Here is a 25,674-nt window from a genome sequence, read left to right on the forward strand (position 1 = left end):
TTGACTGAATAACAGGATCCTAAACATAAGACATACTGCCCTTGCATTTTCTTATTGCACATCCAGTGCAACACTGGCTATGATGAATCTCTGATTTAGTCCATACCGTAATAGTCATAGGGTGATGAATTACAACTTATTCCTTTTAAAAACAATTGCTGAACATTTGTGAGATTTAAAAAAAAAAAAAGTTGGGAACCCAAATATCTTTGAAATCCATTTTCTTAGACAATAGGAAGCTTCCCTCAGAAACTTTCAAAACTCGAGAGAGCTATGTTCATAACAGGTTAGTAAATGAGTGTGTTCAGTACACTCAAGTGTAAATTTGTCGTCTTTACTTTCCTGGGGTGGAGGGAAAGTAAAATTTGTGCTTGTGAGAGCTTGTGACTGAGCACATCAGATAGAGTGCAATCCCTTCAGTGCCATTTTTCAGCCCTTCATCTCCGTTAGGCAGCTTGCCACAAATGCTAAATTGTCATTTGTTTACATTGCAGAACCTATCAAGCTCATTTTCACTTGTGACTTAAATCAGGATTTCAGCCCCAATCTTTAGGGCTGAAAAAGTAACATAACATGCTAGTCTCCCTAGCGCAATATAACTTCTCTGCATTTCCTCTGCCCCTCCCCCATATCATTACTAATTTCCAAGATCCCTTGAGTAAGTCAGCCTGCTTCTCCTGTCTGATTCATTCAGTGCCATTATGACATGTTAAACATCACCATCACTCTGTAATTAGTGAGTTATATTTAAAGAATGGGTTGTGACACTTCTGAATGAATCAGATAGGTGGAAAAAAATGGATTTTATAAAAGGAGGCGCATCTGTTGCTTACACGTTTTGCTCACAGCTTTGGGAAATGATATACAGCGTTAAAAAGGCACAGTGGAAAATGGTATAGACTAAACTTAAAGTTAATTCATTCCAAAGCTTGTGTTTGAAAACAAAAATCAGTATTGTTTTTTATCATGGCTGTAGGAGTTTAGGCCAGAAGGGACCAGTAGATCATCTAGTCTGACCTTTTGGATATCACAGGACACCAACACCACCTAGCAGCCAAACACTAAACCCGACAACTGAAATGAAACCAAAATATTAAAGCCTTCAGGAGACTAGACTCTTCTGTGCCTCAGACAGAAAATAGGAGGGACCAAGGTGCGTCAGTGTTCGAGGTTCCTGCAATGGCAGGAAAATGATTAAATGAGACACCCAGATAATTCTGGCAAGTGACCCACATCCACAGGCTGCAGAGGAAGGCAAAAAAACAAACAAACCCAAGGTCGCTGCCAATCGCACCTGGGGGAAAAATCCTTCCTGACCTCACATATGGTGATCAGTTGGACCCTGAATATGTGAGCAAGAACCAGCCAGCCAAGCACCGAATGAATGTGCTCGATGCCACTTCAGAGCCCTGGCCCTTGCCACGCAATGTTTCTTCTCCAGTTGTGGCCATGCCTGATTCTTCACAGGAAGGAGATTTTTAAAAAAAACAAAACGCTGCCAGAATTCATTGGGTGGGGGTGACGGCTATCCCTTCCTGACCTCTGCCAGTTGCTGGCTGAAACCCTGAAGCATGAGCTTTAGGAACACGGACATAAATTGGAAGTGAGCCCCAGGATTGTTGAACCCTTCCTCCAACCATCACAGGCAACCCGATCAGACAATCTCACTCAATTTGTCCAGCGTGCTCTCAAAACCAGTTAAGTTGTTTGCACTCACAGCTCCTGTTAGGAGGCTGTTCAAGAATAATACCCTTCTGAAGGTTAGAAACCTCCCAATTTCTAGCCTGAACTTGTTCGTGGACATTTTATATCCATTTGTGTTTGTGCCAACATTGTTGTCTAGCTTAAATAGCTCTTCACCATCCCTGAAATTACCCCCTAATGCATGTATAGAGAGCAAACATATCCCTTCTCAGCCTTTTTTGCTCATCTAAACAAGCTAAGCTCTTCCAGTCTCCTCTCATAAGACAGCCTCCATTCCCCTGATCCATCCCAGTAGCTCTTGTCTGCACCTATTCCAGTTTAAATTAGTCTTGAACATGGGTGACCAGAATTGTACAGAGTATTCCAAATAAGGTCTTATCACTGCCTTGTCCAATGGCATTAATGTTTCTTTATCTGTCTTGGGAAATGCCTCGCTAATGCAGCCTAGGATTGTATTTGCCTTTTTCATAGCTGTATCACACTGATGGCTCATAGTCATCCTCTGATCAACCCATACACTCAGGTCTATCCTCCTCCTCCATTGCTTCCAGCTGTACTGCCTCTGCTCCTCCATGGAGCCGCTGCTGACCACAGCTGCTCAGGACCACAAACCTCCTTATCAGCACAGAGCCATGTAGGGGCTGATGTCAGGGTGTCCCTCCCATCATGCACCCAGGTGGGCAGAGCACACCCTTTGTCCCATGCTCTTGACCCTCTGAGTGTGTCCAGGGGACAGGTCAGGACAAGGTTTGTCGCTGCTGGCCAAAACCTTTTTTAAAAAGACTACGTATCTGGCTGAAAATAGTTTATAGGCAAAGATTCCTGTGCAGTGTTTGAAACCCAAACATTGGAGCACTAGGACACTGAAAGTGAAATGAATTAAAGGTAGTAGAATAGATTTTTTTTTTTTCATTGTCTGTGCTTAGAGAAATGCAGGAAGTAAAGCATATAAATAGTTATTTATAGCAAAAAATAGTTTAAATTTCTTTAAATTCTTTCATTTGTAATCAGCGTTGTCATTATCTGGGTAGTCAGGCTACTTGTGGGCTAGTTTTTAAGTGGCTTTAAGCTATTAATGCGGTAGGAATCTGGCAACCTGGAGTCCATTCACAAAACATTCTGCTGCCGATGCGGGGTCTACAGTTAAAGTATCTTTTCTGACTTCATATGTGCACCTCCCTTCTGGTCTGAATACTATTACTAATACTATGGTCTGACACCCATGTATGGTATACACATAGGGACCAGCACCCGAAGAAGAAATGGAAGTTCCTTGCATCTAATTAAAAGCTTTTTGAGTTGTGTGGTGTCTCTCTGTATTCTTCTCCGCCTTCCTCTCTGTTTTGGGTCTTATTGGATTTGCAATAAGAAGAGGTATTCTTAAATATACAATGTTAGCTACTCTCTAGTCTTATATCTCCACCCCTGAATAGATCATAATCATCATCACTCCCATAACCGCATTGATCATTGGGGCACCATCATTGATGAGCAATCAACTAATTGTCTCCACCCCGGACGATTGTCTGTCAGTGCTTGGGTCTTCGCGAAGTCCATTCCTGTCCACTCGTTTATGTTGTCAGTCCATCTCTTCTTCCATCTACCTCTTATCTTCCCCCGTACTGTCCCATGGAGGATGATCTTGGATAGGCCAGATCTTGTTACATGGCCGAACCACAAGCTTCTTCACGGTCATCAGGAAGCCTTCATGTGACCCAGCGCATTGGGTGGTGATGTTGTGGACCTCTTCGTTAGTAACATAGTCAAAGTAGGAGAAGTCCAGGGTTTTACGAAAGTATTTCATCTCTACTACCTGTATTTTCCATTCAGGTTCTACCAGAAGGGTCCATGTGTTGCAAGCATATAGAAAAATGGAGATGACCAATGCGTGCAGCAGTTTGTTTGGATCTCAGGGAGATGTTCTTATTCTTCCAAATTGGCTTTAGCTTTGCTGCTGTTCGTGAAGTTCTTGCCAGAATTTCTGCCTGTGATGATTGCCCCCAAATACTTGAACTGTTTTCACACACTCTAGCTCTTGTCCACTGACAGTGATATGTGAGCTGATCCCATCACATTTGTTTGTGATCAGCTTGGTTTTTTCTACACTGATTTCCATGCCGTATTTTGCAGAGGTTTCATCCATCGTTTCACAAGGTAGGCAAGTTCATCTTCGCTGCCTGCCAGGCCATCAATGTCATCAGTGAACCAAAGTTTTGAGATTGTTCACCCCCACATCCCCAATGCTGACTGATCTCCTGAATAGATAGACTTAGTAAAAACCTTGTTACTAGGCTAGGAATCTCATGTGCCAATTCATCCAGTATTCTGGGATGGAAATTATCTCCTTCCCCCTCACCCACCCCCACTTAAGTGCATTAAACTAAATTTTTCTTTAGTGTCATATGTAGTAATTTCCATTTCTCTTCTTGGTGTCTGGTGGCAATATAATGGGATAACGTTTCCAACTAGCTTCCCTAAAATATGGGTAATAAAACTTTTGAGACAATGCTGAATCAAGGAAAGGTTCTAAGATCAGTGTTTTTTACTGAAGATCCAGAGGCTTTTTACTCTTGAAATTGACTGAATAGCTTGTGTAATATGTACTCTATAGTCTCTCTGTATACTCTGTATTCAGCAAATCCCAACATCTTAAGTTTTTTGAAGTCATTGGTTTTTTTTTTTTTCCTGAATAGATGGAATCAATTAGAAGGCAGGCTTGAAGAAGCCTCTAGGGGGTTGATTCAAGAAGTGGGAGCAGTTTTAAGAGAGGTAGCAGATAAAACTGCATGAACAAACTTTCTGTCTTTTCATTTTTGGACTATCAAGGTCTTGTACAGTTAATTCCTAAAACAATTAGGCTGCTGTAAGATTTATTGGCTATATACAGAGTAGATTTTCTTTTTTAATTAATCAAATACACAGATAATGTGTACTTCTAATTCTGGAAAATGTCACCTTTCCTGGCGCATTTCATTCCCTTCGTCAGTGTTCTGGCCAAGGTATTTAGGAAACACTGCCTTCAGATGTGTCAAGCACACCTTATCCCATCTAAAATATACCACTTCTGCTGTTACTCCTGAGGGAATTCTACGCTAGTGCGTACATGCGGAATTCACGTCCCTCCACAGATTTCTTTGCTTCCCTGTCGTTTTCTGCAGGAAAGCAAAGTAAAGCTGCAAGAGTGGTCACATGACCCCTCTCCAGCCACAGCAGGCACCTTGTTTCTGGCACCTGGAACAGCCAGTGGGGAGATTAATCACTGTGTATGGATGGGGCTGGGGGGATGCCCAGAGGCAAGGCATGAGGGGTCATGTGCCACTGCTCATCCCCCATCCCCCCCATTGCTGTGAGCACAGCTCACTGACTCTGCCTGGGTCCTGGTGCCAGTCATCTTCCCCATTGTGCTGGATGCCCTGTTTTCTGTACAATAGTGAGCACCTGGGCGTCCCCACTGCAGCAGCTGGGGCTCTCCTGTTAAGCAGGCCCACTGGACCTGAGTCCACTGAGCCCCAAACAGCTGCACCTGGACTTCCCAAGCCTTACTACCCCAGCACCTGGACCACCCCACTGAAACCCCATACGACCCCACTGAAGGTGACTGGGGCTCACCTGGACCCCCCTGCAGAGTCCCATTGCCCCTGCACCCAGAACCCCCCAATGAGTCCTTGTGCATCCAGATCCCTCACTGAGCTGCCTGCATCCAGATTGCCCCACACCTGGATCCCCCCACTAAGCCTCCACACTTGGATCCTGCTGGGCTGAGCCTGCTTGCTCACACCTGAATAACTGACTGAATGTAACTTACTGATTTAACTGCATGAAATAAGAGTAAATTTTGAACATGTAACACATTTTACAGGTTATCAATGCTGCATTGGCTCTAGCGGCCAAACCACAAAGTAAACTAGCGCAAGAAAACATGGATCTCTTCAAAGAACAATGGGAAAAGCAAGTCCGTGTATTGACAGATGCTGTAGATGACATTACTTCCATCGATGACTTCCTGGCTGTTTCAGGTAACAACAAGGTTTCCTACTTGCTAAGAGGCAATCAGCTGTATATTGGGGCTTATTTCAGGAAATGAGCAATTGTTCCAATATTCCAGAAATTATTTTTCTCCACCTTTTTGGAGAAGAATGATCACATTGTAGCTGTGATATATCTAAGCAAGTAAGCATGAGAGTTCAGCTGTGTAAGGTGTGAAAATGTGAAGTGTGGGCTATTGGTGCAACTAGAACAAGGCATGGTTGAGTTATTAAAATATGAAGCAGATTAACTTCACTAGGTACCATATCGTATGCACATGAGAGATGCTAAAATGGTTATGTGGGATTGCTCCATGATCCAGTCTCCAAATCTTTACTCTCGTTCAGAGTAAAGGACACACATTATCATCACTTTAGCCACTAAAGACTCACCTGTGCATTAACAGATAAAAGAAATAGAAAATAAATATTAAGTGCAAATTAGCTATGACCTATTTCAGTTAGCAAAAAAAAAAATCCATTTAATTTGCCTCATAAAAATTGTTCTCCATGTGTAAACACAAACTAATAGGTGCAGTAAATGGCACTCACATAAGACAACGTTAGTCAAATGAAATTCTTTATCCCATTATGATAAATTGGAATTCTGTTTTGAAAAAGTTTGGTAAATGTATTCCTTATTTACCAGATGTCTCAAATACTTGCTGAGGCATTTGTCTACAATAACGAAACTAAAATCCATAATTCACCAGTGTAGCTCTACCAGCAGTTACAGTAAAGACATAATGCAGGCATTTTTACCTCCATAAACACCTGAGTCCTGACTACTATAATTTCAATTGTTGCTGCTACCAGTGGAGAACTAGCTAACATTTCAAACCCTTTTGGATAAATTAGTGATGGGTATGGTTTATTTGGGGTCATTAAATCATTACAAAAAGTCTGGTAATAGACATACATGGAATGTAAAAGGACTGTAATACAGTGTATCTAGCAGGGCAGTTAATTGTTCTGCTCAGTATGAAGCTGGCACACTAAATAGGAGACTGGCAAGTGTTCATTTCAGTTAGCAAAAGTGTGGAGCACAGAAACAAGTGGATACTTAACTTACCAATATTCCCAAGTATTTTATTTGCAGTCAACTAATTTTGTTGCCACTATGCTATGTTCTTATCCAGCTAGAGAGTAACCAACATCTCAAGACTATCTTGGCTATCAACACCAACCTGTGCCTGGGAACACCCTTTGCATCGGGGTTCCACTGGGCACCTTGCATTTCTGTAACTGTTGTCACAGAGCAATGACGTCATCAGCCCATTATGTCCATCATTCACTTAGTGAACTAAGGTCAATGTCACCATAGAGGCTTTAAGTGGTGTCTGGCATAATTTTTTTCATTGAGGAACTCTGAGCAGTAAACAGTGTAGATTTTGTTCTGATATTGCAGCTTTTTCTACTGGTTTCTCTTCCAAGCTTTCTGTCTCTATTGCTTTAAATATTTGTATTACATTTTCTCTTTGCTGGCTCTCCTGTACCTCATATCTGTTCACTGGATTATCAAATTACTAATGAACACACTTTGCACTCTTACAGCCAAATTCTGCCCTCAACTGAACTTGTGCAACCCCAATTGCTAGTGAAATAACCAAGTATAAGTGAAGCAGAATTTTGCTCATGGTGCTTCAAGAACCTCTTGAAATGCGATACCTGGCCTTGCTAATCTTACATAAGCTTAATTACTGTTCCAGTGGCTCCATTTGAAAAGTGTAGACCGCTGCGCCACTGTAGCGGTTCAGTTGGAGGCACTGTCTATGCTAACAGGAGGGGTATGTAATCAGTTTAGGTAATCTACCTCCCCAAGAGGTGGTAGGTAGCTAGGTCGATGGAAGAGTTACAAAGGGATCTCTCAAAACTGCGCGACTGGGCAACAGAATGATTAAAATTCAGTGTTGATAAATGCAAAGTAATATACATTGGAAAACATATTCTCCGCTATGCATACAAAATAATGGGGATCTAAATTAGCTGTACTACTCAAGAAAGAGATCTTGGAGTCGCTGTGAATAGTTCTCTGAAAACATCCACTCAATGTGCAGCGACAGTCAAAAAAGCTAGCAATGTAAGGAACCATTAGGAAGGGGCTAGATAATAAGACAGAAAATATCATAGTGCCAATCTATAAATCTAAGTATGCCCACACCTTGAATACTTTGTGCAGTTCTAATTGTCCCAACTAAAATTTTATATATATATATATATACACACACACACACACACACACACACACACACACACACACACACACACACACACACACACACACACACACACACACACACACACACACACACACACAGAGAGATAGATAGGAAGGAAGGAAGGAATTGGAAAAAGTACAGAAAGAGGCAACTAAAATGATTGGGGATCTGAAACAACTTCCATAAAAAGGCCGATTGTTCATCTTAGGGGGAGAAAAAGACAACTAAGGGGGAATGTGATAGAGGCCTATAAAATCATAAAGGTGGGGAGAAAGTAAATAAGGAAGTTTACCCCTTATAACAGAAAAACCAAGGATCACCCAATGAAATTAAAAGGCAGCCGGTTTAAAACAAGCAGTACTACTTCATGCAGCGCATAGTCACCCTGTGGAACTTGTTGCCAGGAAACATTCTGAAGGCTAAATCTATAACTGGGTTCAAAAAAAAACTAGATAAGTTCCTGGAGGATAGGTCCATCAGTGGCTGTTAGCCAAGATGGTTAGGGATACAACCCCATTCTCTGGATGTCCTAAGCCCAGAGGTGGGCAAACTACGGCCCGCAGGACCATCCTGCCAGGGAGGCAGAGCTGCCCAGAGGATTCAGGGGACCTGGGGCAAAGCAATTTCGGGGGCCCTTTAATTAATTAAGGGCCTTTTTAATTTTTACTCACCTGGCAGCGCTCTGGTTCTTCAGCGACGGGTCCTTCACTCGCTCCAGGTGTGTTCGGCGGCACTGAACGACCCACCGCCGAAGACCTGGAGCATCTCCGGGTGAGTAAAAGCACCGCAGCGGATGGCGCCTTTTTTGTGATCGCTGCCCCTGTTCGGTCCCCCTGGCTACGCCACTGGCCCTTCCATAAAAAAAAAAAAATTGCAGTACTATAGAATACTATATTCTCGTGGGGGCACCTGCTAGTTCGGAGTTTCAGAGCTAGTTATTTTTCTGGCTAGCAGCACAATGTTCAAATGTTAATGCTAGGTAAAAACAGTACAAGTGTACAAAACTGACCATCTAACAATATCCAAACGTTAGAGCTAAGACTCTCAGAGCTGGGTATCCAAATTTTAGGCAGTTTTGAAAATCTCAGCCTAGGCTTTTATAACTTACTCCTGAAGGAATTCTGAGCCACTGTGCATGTGCAGAATTCATGTCACCCACAGATTTATTTGCTTCTACGCAGAAAATGACAGGAAAGCAAAGGTAAGCTGTAAGAGTGGTCACATGCCCGCTCCCCAACAGCGTGGGCACCTTGTTTCTGGTTTCCAGACCAGCCACGGAGGGGTAAATCACTGCAGAGGGGCTGGGGATGCCCATGAGTGTAGTTGGGAGGGCATTGTGCCCCCAGAGGCGAGGTGTGGGAGGGTACATGGGGTCAAGTGCCACTGTGGCTCCCCGCCACCCCCAAATTTCTGTGAGTGCAGAGCTGCCTCATAGTTCTGGCTCGCTGACTCTGCCTGGGTCCTATTGCTAGTTGTCTTTCCAGTGTGTGTGCTGGGCACCCTGTTTTCTGTACAATAGTGAGTGCCTGCGGTGGGGCAGGGCAAGTGAGGTCGGGGGGAGGAAGAGGGATGGAATAGGGAAGGGGGATGTGGGAGTGATGGAGACTGGGGGGAAGCGGTAACCCAGCATGTGGCAGCCCCTTGGCAGCAGCTGGGGCTCCCCCATTAAGTGGGCCAATCGAACCCTCCAACTCAATCCCCCTGTACCTGAACCCCCATTCCACCAAACCCCAACCAGCTGCACCTGGACCCCACCCCACCAAGCCTCACTTCCCCCTCATCCAGACTCCCCCGCTGAGCCCACCTTTACTTGGACCCCCTGCAGAGCCCCATTGCCCCTGCACTCAGATTTCCCCCTCCCCCCCATGAGCCCCAGTGCATCCAGTTCCCTCACTGAGCCACATTCAGCCAGATTGCCCCACGCTTGGATCCTGCTGGGTTGAGCCTGCCTGCCTGCACCTGGTGCAGAGGAGCAGGGCCCCAGGGTCTTTATGGGTCGGGCCCGGCCCTTGCACTGTGTCATGGGTGCAGCATCACTGCTGAGTCCCTGTCCAGGGGGAGGGAAGGTGCAGGAAGGGCTGCAGGGTGATCTCGCACCTCCATGCAGCCAGTAGCCTGTGCTTCCCGTTGCCACCTTGGAGCCTACACATTTATTGACAAATATAATGTGCAACATTTTTCAGAGTTTTAATAACTGTATGCAGAATTTTTATTTCTGGGGTGCAGAATTCCCTCAGGAGTAGTAACTGCATGTTTCACTATTGATTTTTATTTGAGCATTTTGTAACTTTCTCAATCAATAGTTAATCTCAGATTCCTTACTTTAAAAGCAAATACAAAAATCACAAAACTGGAGTATTTCCGTTCTCTTATGAACCGGTGAATAATATCTACAATAGAACTCCAGAGTTACAAACACCTCGGGAATGGAGGCTGTTCGTAATTCTGAAAAAAACATTATGGTGGTTCTTTCAAAAGTTTACAGCTAAACTTTAACTTAGATAACTTAATCTCAAAATTATATTATGCAGAAGGAAAATGCTGCTTTTAACCATCTTAATTTAAATGAAACCAGCACAGAACCTGTTTCCTTACCTTATCAGATCTTTCTTTAAACTTTCCCTTTATTTTACATTTAACACAGTATTGTACTGTATTTGCTCTTTTTTTGGTTTCTGCTGCTGCCTGATTGTGTACTTCTGGTTCCAAATGAGATGTGTGGTTGACTGATCAGTCCATAACTCTGGTATTCATAACTGAGGTTTTTGTTGAAAGAATGAAGGAGCCTGAAAGTGAGATCTTCCAGATACTGTTCCATTTGATTGTCTAATTTCAAAATAGGGTGGGGATTAATCATTTGATGATCTTGTGTAGCAAAATTGTGATTTGTATTTGTAGACTTATATAGCAGGTTTGTCCAAAGCTAGTAATGTATACTAGAAACACCTTATCCTGTTAAGAGATGTTGATCTCGTAGAAAATTAAAAGGGTTGGATGAGTCAGAGGCAAGATGGCTCATTATTCCATCCACATACAAGGCAAGTGGAAAGGGTGTGAACTAGTGAGGAAGGAATCTCAGAGTAGACAAGGCTGGGTAGGCATGAGCTGAACTCTCAACTCTTGTGTTGATACAACCAAGCCCTAGGACTGGGATAAATTTGGATTCCACATAGTATGTGGACTAGGATTTTGACAGCCAGTTTGGAGAGGCACCTGCCCACTGATTGCGACAAACTTGATTTAAAATATTGTTAATGCTTCAGAAAGTGTGGTTGAAGCTTATTTTAAAGAGAAGGTATTGAAGCTTCATGTGCTGAAAACTATCGGGGTAGCCGTATTAGTCTGTATCCACAAAAACAACAAGGAGTTCGGTGGCACCTTAAAGACTAACAGATTTATTTGGGCATAAGCTTTCGTGGGTAAAAAACCACTTCACATGCAGCTGAAAAACTGTATTGGGGGGGGAGGGTGTACATACGTACATACATGTGTGTACACACACGTCTAAATACTTCTTCTTTTGCCACCAGAGAATCATATTTTAGAAGATGTAAACAAATGTGTCATTGCTCTCCAAGAAAAAGATGTTGATGGTTTAGACCGAACAGCTGGTGCAATTCGTGGACGTGCAGCTAGAGTCATTCATGTTGTAACTTCCGAAATGGATAACTATGAACCTGGAGTCTACACAGAAAAGGTGCTAGAAGCAACAAAGTTGTTGTCCAATACAGGTAGGAATATAAATAGTGTTCAATACTGATGTATGGGTTCAAACGGCATATAACTACAATGGTAAATGGGTAAAAACATATTCATGCAACTTACAAGAATAAGGTTTCAATTTCATAAAACCTGTCTGTGCAGAATTTCTATTCAAAGTAGGGCTGTCAATTAATCACAGTTAACTCACACGATTAACTCAAAAAAATTAATCATGATTAAAAAAAATTATTGTGATTAATCACACTGTTAAACAATAGAATACCGATTGAAATTTATTAAATATTTTTGGATGTTTTTCTGCATTTTCAAATATATTGATTCTATTACAACATAGAATACAAAGTGTACAGTGCTCACTATATTATTTTTATTACAAATATTTGGACTTTAAAAATAAAAGAAATGGTATTTTTCAATTCACCTCATACAAGTAGGAGTGTACTAATAAAGTTTGCAGATGATACAAAGCTGGGAGGTATTGCCAATTCAGAGAAGGATCGGGATATTATACAGGAGGATCTGGATGACCTTGTAAACTGGAGTAATAGTAATAGGATGAAATTTAATAGTGAGAAGTGTAAGGTTATGCATTTAGGGATTAATAACAAGAATTTTAGTTATAAGTTGGGGACGCGTCAATTAGAAGTAATGGAGGAGGAGAAGGACCTTGGAGTATTGGTTGATCATAGGATGACTATGAGCTGCCAATGTGATATGGCTGTGAAAAAAGCTAATGCAGTCTTGGGATGCATCAGGAGAGGTATTTCCAGTAGGGATAAGGAGGTTTTAGTACTGTTATACAAGACACTAGTGAGACCTCACTTGGAATACTGTGTGCAGTTCTGGTCTCCCATGTTTAAAAAGGATGAATTCAAACTGGAACAGGTACAGAGAAGGGCTACTAGGATGATCCGAGGAATGGAAAACTTGTCTTATGAAAGGAGACTCAAGGAGCTTAGCTTGTGTAGCTTAACTAAAAGAAGGTTGAGGGGAGATATGATTGCTCTCTATAAATATATCAGAGGGATAAATACCGGAGAGGGAGAGGAATTATTTAAGCTCAGTACCAATGCGGACACAAGAACAAATGGGTATAAACTGGCCACCGGGAAGTTTAGACTTGAAATTAGATGAAGGTTTCTAACCATCAGAGGAGTGAAGTTTTGGAATAGCCTTCCAAGGGAAGCAGTGGGGGCAAAAGATCTATCTGGTTTTAAGATTCTACTCGATAAGTTTATGGAGGAGATAGTATGATGGGATAACGGGATTTTGGTAATTAATTGATCTTTAAATATTCATGGTAAATAGGCCTAATGGTGTGTGATGGGATATTAGATGGGTGGGATCTGAGTTACCCAGGAAAGAATTTTCTGTAGTATCTGGCTGGTGAATCTTGCCCATATGCTCAGGGTTTAGCTGATTGCCATATTTGAGGTCAGGAAGGAATTTTCCTCCAGGGCAGATTGGAAGTGGCCCTGGAGGTTTTTCGCTTTCCTCCGTAGCATGGGGCACGGGTCACTTGCTGGAGGATTCTCTGCTCCTTGAAGTCTTTTCAACTACGATTTGAGGACTTCACTAGCTCAGACATAGGTGAGGTTTTTCGCAGGAGTGGGTGGGTGAGATTCTGTGGCCTGCGTTGTGCAGGAGGTCAGACTGGATGATGATGATGGTCCCTTCTGACCTTAGTATCTATGAATCTAAGTACTGTAGTGCAATCTCTTGATCATGAAAGTGCAACTTACAAATGCAGATTTTTTTTTTGCTATATAACTGCTCTCAAACAAAATAATGTACAACTTTTTAGCACCTACAAGTCCATTCGGTCCTACTTCTTGTTCAGCCAATTGCTAAGACAAACAAGTTTGCTTACATTTACAGGAGATGCTGCTGCCTGCTTCTTATTTAGTGTCACCTGAAAGTGAGAACAGATGTTTGCATGGCACTTTTGTAGCTGGTGTTGCAAGGTATTTGTGTGCCAGATATGCTAAATATTTGTATGTCCCTTCATGTTTTGGCTGTCATTCCAGAGGATATGCTTCCATGCTGATGATGCTCATTAAAAAATAATGCGTTAATTAAATTTCTGACTGATCTCCTTGTGGGGAGAACTGTACGTCTCCTGCTCTGTTTTACCTGCATTCTGCCATGTGTTTCATGTTATAGCAGCCTCGGATGACCAGCACGTGTTTGTTTTCAGAACACTTTCACAGAAAATTTGACCAAACGCAAAGATACCAATGTGAGATTTCTAAAAATAGCTACAACTCTTGACTCAACGTTTAAAAATCAGAAGTGCCTTCCAAAATCCGAGAGGGACAAGGTATGGCACATGCTTTCAGAAGTCTTAGAAGAGCAACACTCAGATATGGAGACTACAGAACCCGAATCACCAAAAAGGAAAATCAACCTTCTGCTGGTGACATCTGACTCATGATGATGAAAATGAACATGGATCGGTCCGCTCTGCTTTGGATCATTATCGAGCAGAACCCATCATCAGCATGGACACATGTCCTATGGAATGGTAGTTGAAGATGAAGGGACATATGAATCTTTAGCGCATCTGGCACATAAATATCTTGCAACGTTGGCTACAACAGCGCCATGCAAATGCCTGTTCTCACTTTCAGATGACATTGTAAACAAGAAACAGGCAGCATTATCTCCTGCAAATTGTAACCAAGTTTGTTTGTCTGAGCGATTGACTGAAGTTGGACTGAGTGGACTTTATTTTATTTTTCAATGCAATTTTTTTTGTACATAATTCCACATTTATAAATTCAACTTTCATGATAGAGAATTGAAAAATACTATTTCTTTTGTTTTTTACTGTGCAAGTATATGTAATCAAGAATAAATATAAAGTGAGCACTGTACACTTTGTATTCTGTGTTGTAATTGAAATCAATATATTTGAAAATGTAGAAAACATCCAAAATGGTATTTCCATTATTGTTTAACAACATGATTAATCGCAATTAATTTTGTTTAATCACTTGACAGCCCCAATTTAAAGTCAATGGAGCTCTGTGCAAAGAGGCTGCTGAATCAGGATTTTATTTTGGTTGAATGACTGGCTTAAGTCAATAATGAAGTTACTTAATGATGAACAAATGTCTTATTGATCACTCAATGGCTGAAAATATTTAATCTTCTTCTTTTCTGAAGAGGTCAGGGGATGCAAGTCCCAACCAATGAGCAAAGATTTAAAAGGTGGTCTTATCCATGTTGAATTATGACACACATCTTCTTACTTCTGTTGCCACTGCAAAACTCTGTGTCACTTTGGCCAAGTGCTAGCAGTCCTTGGTTACCAGTGACATGTAAAGCTAGATTAGAGGGGCCTGGCTCTGGAAAGGCATAACTGAAGAATTTTTTTTTTTAACTCGATCTATACAGAACATCCCAGTGGGCATTAAACTTTGTCTATTCAGGCTTGTTTTGAATTTGGAAGAAATAATTACAAAATTAATATTCTGATTCAGGTGAAGTCCCTTATAAAACTTCTGTTCTCTGTGTCTTAATGCTTGTAGAAAAATATATGCCGTGTTTGTACCACTTCTGAATTTGGACTTATGATATGGACTTGCAGGGTCCAATGACTTGCGTTGCTCCATACTATTTCACAGAATTATGCTCCAGAATTTGACCTTTTGTGTCTTTAAAATTGCAATCATGAGAGCTTGGGAAAAGAAAAAAAAAAAAAAAAAACCAACCCAGGCCCCAAAACCAAAGAGAGCACTGAAAAAACGGATGGTAACCAATCCAGTGTTCTATTCCTGAGTCCATGTAGAGCCTGAAACAAAAGCTGTTGAAGGTTATGAATGCCCTTTGTTACAGTAGAGTATTAAAATGTCATTTTCAGGTTTAGTTTTAAGTTGGCTCTTAAGTATATCCCTGCTGATCATTTTTAGCAAATACTTCCTTCTTATCCCACAATCCCCAACTGCCTCCCATACCACTTAGGTATAGTACTATAAACTCCTGGTTTTTCCCCCAACATCCTCTGCCATGCAGATGTGGAGCATATTTGAAGCTAAAAATGTGATGACATCATAAAGTAAACTGCAATTAATATCAAAAGAAAACCTGAGCTATTAACTGATTATTGTTAGCTTTTCTGTCTTTGATGACCTCCATTTTTAAAATTAACTGAAGCTGCTACAGAATTTCTAATGTCAACCTGAGTACCACAGAACTTAACCGTCTTTCATTCGAGTACATTGGGGCTGGGGGAGTAGGGGCACCACTGCCAAATGTGCTTGACTTGCTTGTTTTCTTAATTCAGTTATGCCCCGTTTTACTGAGCAAGTGGAAGCTGCTGTGGAAGCACTTAGTTCTGACCCTGCTCAGCCAATGGATGAAAACGAATTTATTGATGCTTCACGATTGGTGTATGATGGAATTCGGGATATCAGAAAAGCTGTACTGATGATCAGAGTGAGTGACTTTGTATTTCACTTATTTTTACAGCATTCTACTTTCATTTACTTTACTAAGCATTTATTGAACTTAAGAAAATATATGAATCTAAAAGCTGTTAATCACTTTATAGAGGACTTTGAAATGTCTGCTGTATGTTTTAATCTTAAAACGCAAACTTCACCAAATAGGTCTGGACATCACTGATAATTAGAGCTGAAGTGCTAAACATCCTTAATAATGCATCTGTTCATAATGCAATATTGCGTGCCTTATATATATATGCTAAAACTAATGACCTTTGGTTTAGACAATAGCAAATTAACTCTTGCTATGGTTTGACTTTATATTTTATTTAAAGAAAAGAAACTTCCAATTTAATTTCTCAAATCTTAAATAAACTTTACAAAAATTTCATATCAGTTTCTTGAAGATGAGGTTAGGTGATCTGGGTATTGAAACTCACCTTGTTCTCAGAGAACCTGAGAAACCAGGTGGCATAGATAAATGGGGGCTACCTTGTAAAAATTTCATTTCCTTTTCTGTGCCTGCAATTTGCAAATGCAATTAATTAAACTTGGATGTCTCCCTACCTGATAAGGAAGCAGTCATCTAAATGGTATTACTTGAAGGTGCAAAAGGGTACCTGCAGTGATTTGAAGGCGCAAAAAAGTATCAGGCTTACATGTGGGCTTTTCATACCTTAATATGAACCAGGGCTTAGTGATAGCAAAATGGATTTAAGGTTTTCTATTCCTCTCCCCGTCTTCCCATGCCTCAACAGTGAATGTTTCTCTACCCAAGACAATTTGTGTTAGGCTGGAAATCAGCCTTTTCTGTAGAGGTTTCATATTGTCCATTGGTTCCAAATGTCTTGGTGGGTAAATTTGCAGAATGTAACCCCAGCACATCACTGACTGTAACAACCATCATAATATTCATGTGCTACCTTTGCTTGCTTAAACTAAAACCTAAGGGAGGGCAGAGAAAAAGTGAGAAACTATTGCAGTTTAAGACACTTTGATATATACTCCTTTTTCCATGGAGCACTGTTATTAGTTGGGATCCCGTTTCCTGGACATGCTACAAATTAATTTTATTCATCCCCTTCTATGAGTCTTGTTGCTCAGGACAAGAAGGTATAGCTGCTAATTCTATGCATTCAGCAATCAGCAGAGCTGGCAGGGCCAGGAATCCTGACATTTTCCCTCATGCTGCTCATCTGTGCTGGGGAGAAGCCACGTTTATGATGATAGGATTCCATGGCTATATTGCAATTGCCAGTAGCTAAAGGCAGTTCATTCAGTGGTGACATATCAGTGACCTAAAAAAAGTCAAAACATTAAAACACCTGAGTGTTTGTCTGCTGAAGGGCTTGAGTTGTAGAACTTACTTAGAATAAAATAGAGCCCTTAAAACTGAGATAACAGAAGCAGCACCATTTTTACAGGCTTTTCTGTTTCAAATTGGAATTCAGAAGCAACCCTGCTCTGAAAAGGAATGCTGCTGAGCAAAGTCGGTGCAAACAAGCCATTTAAAGTTGAAACTAGGGTCTAAATGGGGACATCTGTTGACTGATGCTTCACATATCCTTGGAGGAAAAGTCACTGAAAAGCCTAATTGAGTTTTTTGATTTCTTTTAAGTAATATTTTTTTTCAAAGCTAAAATCTTCGTGCATGAGCAGAACCCTTTTTTCTTCTATAAAGGTAAATACTTCCCTTCTAGAGTCCATGTTGCAAGACACAACTACACATCAGAAACCTCTCATGTATTCACTTGGATTTGTTATCTTTAATTTGCAGTACAGGAAATCACCGAGATTGGTGGAGAGTGGGAACATGGAGAAGAGGTTATGATCTGAAACAATAAAGCTGCACAGCTGTCATTGTCATGTTAGTGTGCATTATCTCCACTGTTTCAATGGAAGAAGTTCATTTAGTTTTGACTAACCGTATTATTCAGTGGTAACAGAATGAAAAGTCAAATGCTAAATGCTGTAGTTGCCTTGTACCTCACATTTTCAGTTAATTCCAAGACTAAAATTAACCCACAAAGGAGCTTGTGGGGGGCAAAAATGCCTTCACTCTACTTTCTCCACTGAACTGTTGCAAGTTTTTTCTGTGCCATTGTTTTAATGTTCTCGGTCTTCATCTCAGATTTGCTCCATTTTAGAGTCGAAAGATAACCATGGATTCTCAACCTGGGTTCTGAAAGTCAGGCTGCATTCTTTCTGGCTCAGGCTTTGATAGAAGTAGGTTCTGTTAACACATAGTTAGCATTAGTGATACCTAAACTAGAAAAGAATCCGGTTAGCTGGGTTACATCTGAGGCTCTAACAGGAGTAAATAATAAAAAGGTAAGTTAAGAAAGTATTGAGAGATGAGTGAACATACTCAGAGCATTCATCTGAGTGATAAGTCTTTTGTACATAGTCCTTCAGATAATAAAATACATTTAATATTGCTTCAGTATTCAGTTGTATCTCCAGGTGTTTTGGTAACCAAAAACAGTACAAACACACAAGAATATTTCCCCATTTGCTTAGAGAATAGTACCTTACATGCCTTTACTCTGACACACTAAGGTAGTTATTCACATGTGCTCTCACATTCGTATGTGGAAATGAAAAAATCTCTTATTTAAAGTGGGGGCTGGGAAGGGCACCAGGTTCAGTACAAGCTTACTTGACCAGCCTGCATTTTTGGCTAAATGGTTAACACAACCATCCATAATCTTCCTTTGTATTGCAAGATGCCTGTATTGGAAAACACATTATAAAAATTAAATTGTAGGAAAGTAGCAGGTAAGAACTACTTACATCTTTAAACCTGTTAATAGCAAATATTGCACTCTTCAGTCAAGTTCCTTCTTACTACAGCCCTGCAAAATTGTCATAAAAATGTGTCAGCCTAGGTAAAGATGTAGTATTTTAATATAAACAGATGTTTAAAATTTTGCTGCAGTTTCAGCTGTATACTGACAGCAGCAAAAATAAACTCCAAATGGGAATTAGGTCAGCTGAGCTTAGCCTATAACATAAAATTGACCCTATTAACTGCAAATTTTAAGTTTTGCCTGGAGGATGGTAAGAATAAATTTTGGTTTACTGTAGCTACTGTAATCCTGTTAAGCTTTGATTTTTAATTGTCCTAAACAGTAGAACAGCTGCTATTCTGAAATAGGCTTTAAAAGATGATGTTCGGACTTGAGTTTTGATGTGGGCTCTCTGAATAAAGCAATTAAGCACAAGGTATACCTTTATGTCATTTGGATTCCGTGTAACTGTCTTTTCATATAGTCCAAATCTTGAATACGCTCCTTTAACCTTATTCCATGTTTAGCACACATTTTAGGGCCCTCTGCAATTATTTAAATGTAAACTTCAGGTTCGAGCGGTCAGACATATAGTCATACAATAACATAAACTGGAGAGAATTCTGACTTGCCCTCAGTTGAAAGCCTAAATAATGCACTGTAGTTATTCTGTGTCCTCCTCCTACCCCTGATGTTAAACAGCTGACCAGAAGGTATTTTTTATTGGTTGTGGAAAGATTGATTCACTTCTGTTGATCTTGATTGACTTGTGATGAATTATACTTTTTTCTTCTTAGACTCCTGAAGAGTTGGATGACTCTGATTTTGAGACTGAAGACTTTGATGTCAGAAGCAGAACAAGTGTTCAAACTGAAGACGATCAGCTCATTGCTGGGCAAAGTGCAAGAGTAAGGAAAACATTTTAAACATTACATCTTCTACAAGAAACAGTTTAACTTGTTCTGAAAATCCAATTTTTAAATTTGTCACTTAAGAAGCCTGGTTCTATTTCTCTCTTGGAATGCTAGGTCAGAAAACTGACATTAATCTCTACATTTCCACTGCCTCAAAAGGCAGCTAAGAGAAACATTACATTTTAAAAATATCAGTGTCTGCTTTGTTTTGGGTATTCTGAAAGACCAGAATCCTCTTGATATAGATAAACTACTGTAGACTTTCACATCACAGATCTGAAATGGTTGCTCCCATTTTTTTAGGCATGTGAATTTTTGGCTGGTAAACAAGTCTATCTGTGGCAAATTGATGTGTTCTTTTTTTCCCTGGTTGTTGGAACTGCAGACTAGAAACAAACTAGAAACAGCAGCCTCAAAAAATTATTCAAGCCAGCTTCCTTTCCTATGACAGTTAAAAACTAGAAATGGTATATTAAAGTAATACAGCCTTTACTGTTGCATTTATTCCACTGTTGTGTTTTATGCTTTTGGGCTGATGCCACAAAAGATTTCTGGTAGTCCATAAGAATAGTGCAAAAAGTTTATTAACCAGTTGATCCAGATTGTTCAGACAAGTCCCACGTCATCTTGAAAGACATTGCCTTCTGAGAAGCATTCTTCTTAATGCTGTTTCATTCTGACAGCCAGGGCTTGCATCTTTGTTTGCATAGTTTGTTTGGCCACATGTTCCTTTTTTTACATAGAGGTAGAGGAATTTCTTGAAAATATTTCCAAATAGGGTCTCTTTTATGACCTGCAGCCATGACAGTTTTTTCTCCAGTTCCCTGGTGTTGATTTCAACACTAGAGTCTGTGCCCTGAAGAATGTTTTCCCTTCTTCCCAGTGTCCTCCTTTGATACCAGTGTTTCTCCTTTCTGGTTGCACGTTCTGCTTCTTCTCCCTTGTTCCCTAACTTTCCCACCACCCCTATCCTCAGAAAAACAAAATAGCAGTCCAAGATTTTTGCTCATGTAACCCACATGCCTTTTGTACTGCAGTATCTGTATTTGTATAAGTATTTGTTTAGCAATAGAGGGAGGCAGTTGATGGATTTCTGTTTGTATCTCTGTGTGTACACACGCTCGCTCGCTCGCTCCAAGGCCATTTACTTTTAAGTGCCCAGAACTGTCCAGAAGCAAGGGCTGGTAGTCACAGGGAAGATGGGTGTTTTTCCGTGTGTGCAGTAAGAAATACAAAAATATTCATAACTTAAGAACTGAGCCAATCAGAGCTCAGCAGGGAGAAGCTATAAAATACAAGTGAGACCACCCAGGTGGGCGTAGTGGGTAATTCTGAAGAGATATATGATGGTGTCTCCTTGAGTCAGAGGCTGGGTCCCAACACCTGTGATGACTTTGTTAGTCTGTTGCAGCCAGTAGCACTGCCCTTTGGACCCTCCCCCAGGATCAAGCCCTTAACACAGCACATGACCTATTGGGTTGTATTTATAAAGCTTGGCCTCCAAAGTTCGATGTTTTCCTCGGTTCTTTCTTTATGTAGAAGAGCAGACTTTAACTCAGAGATTTTATTAGAGGCTTATGGATTTATTATAATCTTTTGAAACATTTAGATAAGTTTAGGTCAGATTTCATTTTAAACAGGTTTATTTTCATAATGAAAAACTTAAAATAAAATCTGATTTTAATTTTAAAAAAGCATTGATTTTTTTTATCCACCCTGATAGCTTGTCATTAAAACTATTGTATTTCACACACACAGATAATCTGTCCTCCATTCACACAACTTTCCTTTGTGAAAAGGGAAAGGAAAATACTGTCTTACACCTTAAACTTCTTTGAAGGAGTCTAGCAATTTTATTAAACATGATTACAGTTCTTGAAAAATCAACCCAGCAGCTTTCCAGGTAACCCTTATTCTGTAATGTTGGTAGATAATCATATAGTCGTAAACGTTTGGCTCAAGATGAGGAGAAATGGGCCTATTAAAGGTTATCTGTATGTGCATCACTTAGATTGGTTATTAGTGACACTATTCAAAAAAGTCCTTTTTACGAATAACTGAATAAGGAAATATGGAAAATCACTTTTTCAGGCTATCATGGCTCAACTCCCTCAAGAGCAAAAAGCTAAAATTGCTGAGCAAGTAGCAAGCTTCCAGGAAGAGAAGAGTAAATTGGATGCTGAAGTATCAAAATGGGATGACAGCGGTAATGATATTATTGTATTGGCAAAACAAATGTGTATGATTATGATGGAAATGACAGACTTCACCAGGTGAGTCTCTTTCTCATACTTAAACTTATACACGTGCTAACTTTCTCAGATGTTCATCTTCTCTCAGTAAGATGCCATGGCCAATATAACCCTAACTTTTCTAAGTGCAAATATTTGAAATTCCTGCATTTTTACAATTTTAGCTTTGAAGTAACAGTATTGTCGGTGTGTTTTTAATTTAAAAACTACACATCAGTAAGTGTACTGATGTGTAGTTTTCAAAACTTACAAATTGTCATAAATTGACCAGATAATGAATTAGTTTGTTTGTTCACGAATCTGGACTAGGGTTGTTTTCCTGAACATGTTTAAACTTGTCTTGTGGTTTGAAATTTAACAGTAAAGGTTTTATTTAAGCTGATAATGTTTTTCTCAGGCATTGATTCCATAAAAACAGGATAGTCACAGAACACATAAAACTTTTGAAGTATTACCATATATAATAGTATATTACATTGCTTGAAACAATAGGTATATATAGCCTAAAAAGCAGGGGTTTTTTCACAAAACATGGGCCCTTTATAGACTTGACAAAGATGATTTGTGAACTCATTGAGGAAACTTGACTTACAAATGAGAGAGCTATTGATACACTATGGCATGTGTGATAACTTTCCTGTGATTTGCTTATTTTTATTATGAGAGTCCACCTTACCTGTGTGAATACAGTTCAGTTAGGGAGTCTGAAAAACTGAATATATGAGAGAAGCAACATGCTTGTTTTTGGTGCCAAAAAGTAGAATCTGCTTTGTTTTGCAGAGGTAAAGGACCACTAAAAAATACATCAGATGTGATTAGTGCTGCCAAGAAAATTGCAGAGGCTGGGTCAAGGATGGACAAGCTAGGACGGGCTATTGCTGACCATGTAAGTAGTCATTCATTTTCATAAGCCTCCATCACAACTGAGTAATTGTTGTGTGTGTGGATCCTTGAGAACATTTGGCTTAAGTACTTACCTAGTTTTCTACAATCACTTCCTGAATACAGCTCTTCTGACCTTGTTTCTCCCAACTGCTTTGCTACCCCATCAACATAAACTCCTGAATGCATACAGCAAAAATACTTTTAACAGCTCATTGTTTTAAATCAAGCACCTAGTTTCTTTTTATTAGCTGAAAAGAATATAATTTTTTTTTGTCATACTCAAGATATTCCCGAGTGCTTCGCAAAGCAACAATGTGACTCTCTAGGCAACACAGTAAAGATCATTATGCTCCCAGCAATGATCAGGCACAGCCTTGATTTTAATCTTCCTGTTTCTGTGGAGATGTTTGAGAGTAGAGTTATCAGTGAGTTATATTTGAAATGCTCCACAGGATCTCTATCTTATATATGGATATACGAGAGAGATGGGCAGAATCAAAATTGTGTTTTATCAAATAAGAGGACCACCATTCCCACTAATATTGCACTACAGTGTCAGCAGGGTAGGCAGCTGTTTCCTTATTCTGTACTTGAACTCGGCTGCTTCAAGCCCATTGGCAAGAGGACTGTCAATGGAGCTTTGCTTTGTCACAGAAATGTTAACAGGGTTTAGCTTGATCAGTCATGTAATGAACTAAGTGCTCATGTCATCATGCAAGATATTCATACCACAGTGACAATCGCAATAAAACAAAAATCTTGTTTTATCAAAAATGTTATCCGATAAGCACAGACATCTAACTAAGACTAAAGAAATCTGTGGTGTTCATGATAGTTGGTGATCCTGAGAGACCGTGAAATATAAATAGCTTAGGTTTGAGGTTTGTCGTTAACCAAGCTTTACTTTTGCACAGAGCTAAGGAGTTTTTTTTCAGTCTCTCTCTCTCTCTGAATACAAATTCACAGCATGTGATTCAAAAATGAGACAAATGTTTTTATTTAAACAAGAATTAATTCTTGAAAAAGAATGCAGATGTTTTAATTGTTTCATCCAGCTTCCAGAGACAGTTATTGTGACTGATATAAATGTATTAGTTTTACTGAATGTTCAATATTAATAAATTGCCAGCAGCTCAATGGGATAGTATGGAAAGTCTGCTTCAAATGGATTCTCCACCCCCCGCCCACTTGTCAGCAGTGAGTGACGTTATGGCATTAAGGTGAAGAATGGGGAGATGCCACCTCCTCAGACAAGCAGGGCAAGATTTCAGAATTAGCTTGCTTTCTGAAATCTAGTGAACTCTGTTAGCTGAAGTCTTCTGTTACAAATTAAAATAGTGTTCCACGCACACACTGCAGATGATGAAAAGCCATCATGTGCTCTCACAACAAATGGACAATAAAACTCCTTAAATGCATATTTTGGATTACTTTGATTGGAAAAGTCATTTTTTAAAAATTAACAGGTATCGTGAGGAGATGGGGAGACAAGCAGGAGGTGACTGTTAGTCATATTGGCAAGACTATAACTTTTTTCAAACCCTATATTCTTCTAAAGCTTTCAGTTTATATGTTTCATTGAGTCTGCTTGCATACTCATAGGTCTTGGCTACACTTGCAGCAGCATGCAGGGCATATGTAACTACATATGGCAGGGAGAGGCTCGGACGGGAGGGAAAGGCTTCAGCAGCAGGGACGCTCTGTTCTTGTCACCTAGGCCATGCCTCTCAGTCTACGCTGCTATTTATACCCATGGTAGCTGTGTGTGTAGTGGCTGTGCTCTGCATGTCCCCATAAAGTGTGGATGTACCTATAGAAATAAGTTCAGTAATCTGTTAATGTAGAACTATTTGACAAATTACAGAAGACTTGCAATACAGCCATTTCAATGGAGTGTTATGCCTTCATATGCAGAGTGGGAACTGAACTAAGGGGTGCACTATCATGTTTTGTTAACCACATGGCACTAGGTGAATCATGCCCCTCATGTTAGTGTGTCAGAAAATCCTAACTCCTGCTCTCAGATAGTTTTATAGCTTTTATGGCCTCAAAGGAAATGTGCTATTATCAAAGGTATTTCAAATCAGCTGAAAAGTGTCTAGCTTCAGATTTCCCCAAAGGTGTTTCATCTTTCACTCAAAATATCAGGATTTTTTTGAATGGGGGGAATATTAGTAAGTTGCAAATACCTCAAGAAATTGAAATGATTGCAGCACAATGGAGGTTCTCATAAAATTAATTCTCCTGTCTCTACGAGAACACTTACAAATCACTCTGACAATATTTCTGTTGCTTCCAATATTTGATAGTTGTAGGAGGTATATCAATTGCCAATTTGTGAAATCACAGTGAACCAGCAGGGAAAGCTTATGCATTTCCCCAGCTTTCCAATAAAGTAATAGCAGTCTTTCCTAGCACCCTTACATTAGGCAAGATTTTGATTATGCCTAATGCTCACACAATGTAAGGCTGCTTTTGGAAAACTGTATTCTGATGTAGGATTAGTGCTTTCTCATTTGACTGCTGCTGCTTTGTGTGGCCAAAATCATTATCCAGTATCAATAATCATTTTTCCTCCACTAAACGTCCTCTTACGGGTTTTGTAACTGCATGATGCAAAACTCATGTATCATGCATGTAGTGGAATTTGCTCTCTGGGTCACTGGCACAGTGTCAAGGTTTAACCCACAAAAATTACAATGTTCAGATTCTAAA

The 25,674-nt window shown here is 40.0% G+C and overlaps 1 protein-coding gene across 3 annotated transcripts in view; it reads left to right on the forward strand.

The window, feature by feature from the left end:
• CTNNA1 (catenin alpha 1) overlaps nt 1-25,674 on the forward strand; it is a 189,162-nt gene that overhangs the window by 152,841 nt on the left and 10,647 nt on the right. For all 3 annotated transcript variants that reach the window (XM_038412232.2, XM_043520096.1, XM_043520097.1), the window contains 6 exons: nt 5,564-5,720; nt 11,479-11,679; nt 15,960-16,111; nt 19,706-19,816; nt 21,914-22,095; nt 22,855-22,960. In XM_038412232.2, coding sequence (XP_038268160.1) covers nt 5,564-5,720; nt 11,479-11,679; nt 15,960-16,111; nt 19,706-19,816; nt 21,914-22,095; nt 22,855-22,960 — 909 coding nt within the window. The remainder of the gene's footprint in view (nt 1-5,563; nt 5,721-11,478; nt 11,680-15,959; nt 16,112-19,705; nt 19,817-21,913; nt 22,096-22,854; nt 22,961-25,674) is intronic.

The sequence above is a fragment of the Dermochelys coriacea genome, chromosome 8 (genome assembly GCF_009764565.3).
Source record: "Dermochelys coriacea isolate rDerCor1 chromosome 8, rDerCor1.pri.v4, whole genome shotgun sequence".
NCBI classification, from domain to species: Eukaryota; Metazoa; Chordata; order Testudines; family Dermochelyidae; genus Dermochelys; species Dermochelys coriacea.